The following is an 8,385-nucleotide window of genomic DNA, read 5'->3' as shown; positions in this document are numbered from 1 at the left end:
GTGGGCCCTACTTCAATTTTCACTGATGAAGGTTATAGATATTACCTCTTGTTTGTGGATAATGGTTAGTTGAACTATGTATGAATTTCTATATAATTAAATCTTATGAGATTAAGTATTTAAATAATATATCATTTTATGAATTGATGATTTTGAATTAAAAATAATATAAGACTTAATTATATGATGAGTTATCATTTAATTATCTAATTAAATATATAAAACTAAGTACATATGACATTGCTTTAACTCAAAACAAAATCATAAATTTTAGGAATGCTATAAAAACTAACATGTAATTAATATAGCAATATTAGTAATCTCAAAATTGTAAGGCTCATCTAGCTGACACATCTGAAATTGATACATCATTAATTGATGAAGTGCTCCCTGAAAAACCTTCCAACTGCACAACAGATTTATTTGGTTGATCTTGTTTGCAAAAAGCAGGCTTCTTCGGAATCATCATATCTATGTTTACATTTTTTAGCATGGTGGAAACGTCCAACATGGATGGTCTATCAATTGGATTTTCTTGGACACATAATAGACCTATTTGCAAGCATCTCATTAATTTACAATATGAATATGCATCGTTCAATGATTCATCCATAAACTCCATGCCTTTGCCGACATTCCACAACTCATATGCCTGAAATTGTCAAATAATTTGGACTTGTCAACCTTGCATTTTTAACCCTAATATGAATTATTTCGGAAACTTACATATGCAGAAAGATTCAGACTTTCATTTGGACCATATAAAAAGGATATTCTCTTGCCACTAATGATTTGAAAAAGAAGAACCCCAAAACTATAAACATCAGATTTAGTTGAGTATTTGCCATTATAGATATATTCAGGAGGAACATAATCGCTGCATTGAATCATAATAAATAATAAGTAATTTTTGAAATATTTTTGTACCAAGTAAAATATATATTGACAATAATATGTACTTACAGCGTTCCAACAATACGGCTTGTCTCTGCTTCAAGATCATCCTTTGAAAATATTCTAGCCATTCCAAAATCTGATATTTTGGGTTTCATTTCTCCATCTAACAAGATATTGCTAACTTTTATATCTCGATGAATAATAGTTAATCTTGAATATTTTTGAAGATATATGAGTCCTTGAATCACTCCTTCAATAACTTGAGCATGTTTTTCCCAATCCAAAATATGTTGTCTAATGGGATCTACATCAAACTCATTGGTGAACAAAGTAAATTATTATAAATAAGCCTAACAATAACAAAAAAAGAATTGCACATAAATTTTATACCAAAAAGGTAAGAGTCTAAGCTTTTGTTTGGCATGTATTCGTAGACCAGCATCTGTTGTCTTCCGTCAATGCAATAACCCAGAAGCTTGACTAGATTTACATGTTGGAGCTTTGCAGTCAGCATAACGTCATTTTTGAATTCCTTGTAGCCTTGTTTGGATGTTTTTGAAAGTTTCTTTACTGCTATTTCCTGCCCATTCGGTAGTATGCCCTGGAAAAAAAAAAATAAAACACCATAGTAGTTAATTGGTATTTTTTTTTTCCAAGTAAACTAATTTTTATTAATTTTCTATCCTCCTGAAATGATGGCAGATACTATCATATGTAAACAAATTAATAAATTATCATCTGATTGAATGATTTAAATTAGAGATTAAATAACTAATTAAATCACTTAATCATATAATAACATATCAGTTTATTTATATTTATTAGTATATACTGCTAGTGAGTAAGATTATATGCATTAACAATAAGTTTAATTTGTATATTAACAATAATATATCACTATATGATTAACTTTTATTTTAGTTTAAATTCAAAATCACATAGTAATATATCATTGTTAATATATTAATTAATATTTATTATTAATATATATAGTTTTATTGATATTATTGCTATTTTGATATATTATTTTAGATTGAAATAACTAATAAAATAAATAAACCCTAACAATATACCATACGATAAATATAACCTTGTAAACAGGGCCAAAACCACCTTCGCCAAGCTTGTTTTGAAATGAAAATCGGTCTGTAGCTGCTTCAATCTCAACCCAAGTATATATTATCAGATTAAGATCGTTTTTTGTAAAATCTCCACAAGGTACTTCATCATTTGATTGTTTGGCTGAGTGAACCATTTCTGTCAACCACGAAAATAAAATGAGAACAAAGCCTTCGATGATAAACGTATTTATTAAGGCATGTTAAATAGAAATTTTGCAATATTCACCGGGATCCCAATTTTAAGTTATCAATTAGATATATAGATAATATATCATCATATTATCCAATTATATGATAACATACAATATCTATGATCCCAAAACTCAAAATTGGCTGTATATAATAGCGTTGGTAAAATTAATAGATAAAACTGGAACAGGTTACCTTTTCTTCTGAGCTTTCTCATCCAGCAATAGACAATGGCAAAGCCTAGTAAGAGAACAGCAGTTGCAGTTGCCGTCCAAACTATTACTGTCTTACGCCTATTACTTCTTCCAATTTGATCACTTTCCTGAGTTGGAAAATTAATTCTATCCTCTTCCGCTGAAAATTTTACAGATCAAATAGTAAAAAAAAAAAAAATCAATAGGATAATGAAGCTTGAATATTTGGATTAACACTTATATATTTACCTGCAGCTCCGGAAAGCTCCCAATTATAGTCCATGTAGACTTGCCACACAAAGTAACCAAGTAGCTTCTTTTCTTTGGCATAAGAAATTTTGATTCTAACGACTTGGGCATCATCAAAGCCAATCCAAGATGTCCCTACTGTGAAGTATTTCACCACATATGTTGCATTGAACGTAATATTAGGTGCATATGGTTGGATATAATCTCTCTTGATTTGATTATAAGTCACGAATCCTATGTCGTTGTTAGCTGGTCCCCTTGCCGGTGCGCCAATGCCATTGACCTGAGGATTGGCAAGTTCCCATGCATAGCCATACAGAGGCAAACAGAAGACAAGCTTATTAGATGATAGTCCTCCATTGATCCATGCCATTATAGCATAATCAGTATTATCAATACAACTTGGATCATACAGAGCTGAAGGAGCAGCTGTAAAGTTTGTAATTGTTGTCTTTTTATAATCACAAGTAACAACATGAACCCAGTTCAAGTACGTCTCTGCGAAGTCTATTGGAAAATTTGTTAAATAAAAATAATTCGGTAAATGTTTAACTGAGGCAGTCAGGATAAGTTGCGACTGCCTTGAGTTTCTAGCCTCTTGAACAGCAGCAGCTCGCCATTCTCTGAATAGAATTCCTAGATTCAACATTTCATTGCTTGTGTTTACGTGACTATGCCAAAGATCTAGGCCTTGAAAGCCATAAAGCCTGGCCATTTTTATTGATGAATCAATGAAAGATTTTCTATGAGAATCATTGCTTAACAATGAGGAAAATGTTGACCAATCGATATTTGTGCCTCCAATGGACAAAAGTGTGTTGACTGATGGGTTCTTTTGCTTCACAGTGTCTGCGAAATTGGAGATTAGTAGTTCATCATAAGGTGATGGAAAAGATAGCTGGTATGTTGTAGTATTCACATCACCAAAGCAATAAATAAGATGGGTGAAGAGAGAAGAATTTATGTTGGAAATGGGGTGCTCATAAGTGTATGATGATTTCCAATAATAACCAGCTCTGACCCAAGTTTGCGCCATTGAAGGGCTCAATTCGTGAGAAAGAAAAATACAGAAGACGATGAGGACAACCTTGTGTACCATTGAAGAAAATTAATTACTTGAGAACAATGATTATTCACGAGTTTCTATAAATAAGCACACAATGGTACTGTAACCTTCAGTTGAGAATAATGAATCCTCAACTTTTTCCTTACGGAAATGAGTTCCTTTCGAACATGAAGCTAGTGAAAGTGACTGTGAAGTCCCTTTTTAACAGTAAAACACAACTTACAACTTACGCTCACAATATAATTCTGAAAGACCAATGCCGTGTGCATATTTTTTTTAATATACAATTAAATATATAGATATTATAGAAATATATAATATTATATTATTTTATATTTAATTATATTATAATACATTATACCTAATTATGTATTCAAAAAATTAGGTACAAGTGATTTTATTAAATTCTAAAAAGAGTTTGTTTCTGGCGGAGAAGACAAACATAGGAATCAACGAGAGACACAAGTAGAAGACTAACATAGGAATTAAGGTTGGATTCGAATTGAGCCGAGCTTGAGCTCACTGAGCTAGTGAAAGCTAAGCTCGAACTCAGTTCAAATTCGATTTGACACATTTTTCGTTATTAAAACGACGTTATTTTAATACATATTGATTAAAACAACGTTATTTTGTATCAAAATTTTTAATTGAAAATTTTAACGAATAGCTCAAGCTCGATCAAACTCATATAAGGTTAGCTAGTTTCAGACTTATTCAAATCGAGTTTAAACTCGAGCTTAAACGGATTCGGTTCGAATCCAACCTTAATAGGAATCAAGCTGCGAGAAACACAAGCAAACAAGTCTGCATCTCAACTTTCTGCCAAAAAAATCCTATGAAGCCATTAAATGTGATAGCTGGAGCGTGGAAATTTGTGTCTCAGTTCAACGTCGTAAGACAATTCTAAATGAGTTATTTTCCTAGTGGAGAAGTCCAACGTAGAAATGGGGTTGGAGAAGAATAACATGGAAATGGGGTTGTCTTATGAGACAATTTACAACTATATTAGAGGTCAAAAAAATTAGCTTTCCATAAGATTAATACTAATATTGTATGCATTAATAATGGATACAAATACTTGCACAGACGTTGATGCGTTGTCCTGTGATGAAGTGTTTTATTTCTAATTCAAAAAAAATAATTCTGAAATGAAATCTTTTCAAGTGGAGAGGACTAGCGTAGAACTCAAGCTATGACTAAAAATAGTAAGCAAATTCACACTGACAATACTCACTAGCAGAAGTCTCAACTTATTGCTTATGGATTCCAATCAAAAGTCAATCTCGCAACACAATTTTAATGAGCTAACTCTCAAAGAAAAGTTATTTTGTTATTACCTATGCTATATGTTTTGATTTTTACATATAAGATTACTTTAATGTTAGAAAATTTTCTAAGGTGAGTTAGCATTAATTATAATTTTGATTTAATAAAGTAATTCAATAATTCAATAATAGTTTATTAATAAACTTAATATGATTAATAAAAATAAATCCAACACACTAAAAAATTATTATATGGATAGATAACATTTACATAAATTTTGGAGTTTATTGGACTTTTAATAGAGATTATTAAAATGTCCAAACAGCATTTGACACTTCGAGTTTGCAATATTTATGGATCAACCTTAGAGGTTCCAAAATTTTCATCTTTTGTCATCAATGCATGATTACACAAATTAGGGCAACATGTTTTCACCATTGCATGAAACTGCATAGCAAACATGTTAAGTTCATATGTGACAACATACAATGTTTTGAACCCACATGCGACAATACAAAAAAGGTCTAAAAAATTCCATCTTGCTAAAATATGATCAACCAATTCCAGAAACTTCTTGTTGTTGTTGTTTGAATTAGTAGATCGCATTGAATTTGGTAAACCAGATCTAGAAATCAAGAATTCACTATTACGCAAAATCCTAGATTTTCAACCATACTGTCATGTTACTTAGCAAAAAAAACAAAAAAAAACTATACTGTGATGTCCTAATGGATTACTTGGGTGTGAAAGGTTATCCCATCGCCACACAACATGCCTAACCACATTATGGATAAATCATCATGCATAAAATACACAATGACACGAGTTTTTGTGCAACAACATAAGATTAACAATAATCAACCATAATAGAACAAAATCACAAAAAAAATGCATATAAAATGAACCAGTGGTTTCAAACATCTGTTCCTTGACTAGCAATATTTTAACATTTTTTTGGCACATTATCTTGTTAGAAGGGGTAGTCGTCAACATCCTACTTTAGGTACCCTTATTTATGGTGTTGAACTATGGTATGAATGTCATTAGCACTAATGTTGAATTTGAGTCAAACCAATTTGGATTCAAATTCATAATTGGCTGATTCATTCTTTTAATGATATTGTTTGCCACGATGGTAACTTTATTCATCTTTCTTCTAATATGATTTCCCTTTTCAAAAGTATTATTCATATCGGTGGTAACAGAGTTCATTCCAACGATAACCTTCTAACGAAAATATGCATAGAGCTTGATATTATAAATTAAACCAAGCTTAAATCGATTCTTATTTACTCAATTCAATTCAAATCCATTCTTAATTGGCACAAACTATTATGACTATATTTATTTAAAAAAATAAAAGTAAAATAAAAATCTTAATTAATAAAGGTTGGACCAGTGATAGTATGATCCATATCAATAAATGGTAAGACAAAGTACTATTCCCACCCACGTTTTAGCTCAATCTCAAAAAGACATCTGTAACTGTTCAAAAACACAAATACCCATATATAGGCTAATTTCTGTTAAAATTTTCTGTTAGAGAATATGGTAAAATCATTATTTTACCACTAAATCGTAAAAAACAATATCATTTTACCCCTATAGTTGGAAAAACTAACATTTTCCCCCCAAAATTAAGTTTTAAAAAGTTAACATTTCTCCCCTAGCTTTTAAAAATCTTTTCCAGTCAACAAATCTAGTAAGTTGTCAATGGTTGGAACGACAAGAGGATGACGTCTAGACAAAAAAGTATCATCCATCATCTAAACACCGAAAGATGATGTTTCGTTATCCAGATGAAGCATTATCTCTAAATCAATGACGTTTTTGGATAACGAAGTGTCATCGATCTGGATGATGCTTCATCAAGAAGCATTGTCAATCTGGAAGATGTTCTCTGCTTCTTTAATGTCTAGATCAACGATGCTTCTCAATGAAACGTTGTCCAGATAGACAATACTTTTTCATCCAGAAACATCGTCAATCTAGAGACGATGCTTTGTTTGGATGACAAAGCATCGTTCTTTGATGTCTAGACAATGAATGATGCTTCGTAGTCTTTTTGTCATTCTAGCTACCAATGACTCGTCAGATTTGTTGGCTAGAAAAGGTTTTTAAACCCTAGGGGGAAAATGCTAACTTTTAAAACTTAATTTTAGAGGGAAAATGTTAGTTTTTCAAACGATAAGGGTAAAATGATATAGTTTTTTAGGGTTTAGTGATAAAATGATAATTTTACCCTTGTCTCTAACAAAAAATTTCAACAGAAGTTAGTTTATGGGTGGATATTTAGGTTTTTGAACTACCATGGGTGTCTTTTAGAGATTGAGCTTGTAACATTCCTCTTTAGATATATACCTCTAATGGGAATATACTAAAAAAGGTATTTGAAAATTTAATATATGATCATAATTATAAAGCATGCAAAAAGGTGATGCAATAGAAACACTTTATTGATCAATATTCATATGATACCATATGTTTGAAAATACTAGCAACCATGATAATAATAAAAATGATAATAAAATAATAAAACTATAGGTTTGTTAAAAATTGAACAACAAAAGGCCTATCTCCTCGTGTAACTGCTAGTTGGACAGTTGAATCCATCGTTTGCCTCGCTACTAACCTTTACCTACAAACATATGAAAGGAAACACTTAAGTAAAACTTAATAAGTGGTGACCTTTAGGCACCCAAAACTAATATAAATAATTAATGGCAAAACTTGCGTTCCATTCATAAACCAAATATGGTCACACTGTGACACCTTAGTACCCTGACATGGATCGTCCACAAAAGGTATGAAGACCCAAGCTGAAATTGACATATTTGATGTCTTGATGAAAGTTATTATTGTGCCTTATGCACATGCCAAATGACCTATTGGGCTATCTAACTAGGACACCCTAATCACACATGGAAAATCTCTAATAACAGTTTCTTCCCTTACTATATAAGCAAATTGAAACTACTGACTAACTATTCAGAGATGGCTCCTACCTCGGGTACATATGTGGTGCATCCTATTGATCACAAGAGGAATATCTAAAGCCACATCCTTACTATGCACAACTAAATTAAACTAGATGGCTACGCGTCTTGTCGTCGAGTACATGATGTATCTCATAGGTATCTAGCTTTAATGCTTTTAGGATCTATCATCACTTACACACATAGTTGGTGACTATCTAGTTGTATGACACTAATCTTAAGGTTGTTGACTTTTGACTTTGATTTGACTTGATCTGAATTTGTGTCATCGTCCATGCAATCAGGTACCTCACCTATGTCTTTCTTAAATTCTTTGTCCTCTAATAACTTGTTATTATTCTTACTTAACTCTCCCCTTCTATGCACATAGCTTAAAGGTATAATCATATTTTGTTTTTGTTTAGGGT

The 8,385-nt window shown here is 31.5% G+C and overlaps 2 protein-coding genes across 2 annotated transcripts; both read right to left on the bottom strand.

Annotated features, from left to right (window-relative positions):
* Positions 1–243: 243 nt before the first annotated feature.
* LOC123221773 (class V chitinase-like) lies at positions 244–3,729 on the bottom strand. Its single transcript, XM_044644680.1, has 5 exons — positions 2,651–3,729; positions 2,403–2,561; positions 1,988–2,154; positions 964–1,498; positions 244–652 (listed from the first exon to the last, which is right to left on the bottom strand). The coding sequence occupies exons 1-4, from the start codon at positions 3,684–3,686 to the stop codon at positions 1,202–1,204; spliced, it is 1,659 nt and encodes a 552-aa protein (XP_044500615.1). The 5' UTR covers positions 3,687–3,729; the 3' UTR covers positions 244–652; positions 964–1,201.
* On the bottom strand, positions 338–1,052 carry LOC123220900 (cysteine-rich receptor-like protein kinase 24). The gene is made up of 3 exons (XM_044643504.1): positions 964–1,052; positions 727–877; positions 338–652 (listed from the first exon to the last, which is right to left on the bottom strand). The coding sequence occupies exons 1-3, from the start codon at positions 1,050–1,052 to the stop codon at positions 338–340; spliced, it is 555 nt and encodes a 184-aa protein (XP_044499439.1).
* Positions 3,730–8,385: the final 4,656 nt, after the last annotated feature.

Source organism: Mangifera indica, chromosome 7, assembly GCF_011075055.1.
Source record: "Mangifera indica cultivar Alphonso chromosome 7, CATAS_Mindica_2.1, whole genome shotgun sequence".
Lineage (NCBI taxonomy): Eukaryota > Viridiplantae > Streptophyta > Magnoliopsida > Sapindales > Anacardiaceae > Mangifera > Mangifera indica.
This window is presented reverse-complemented; position numbering and strand designations above follow the sequence as displayed.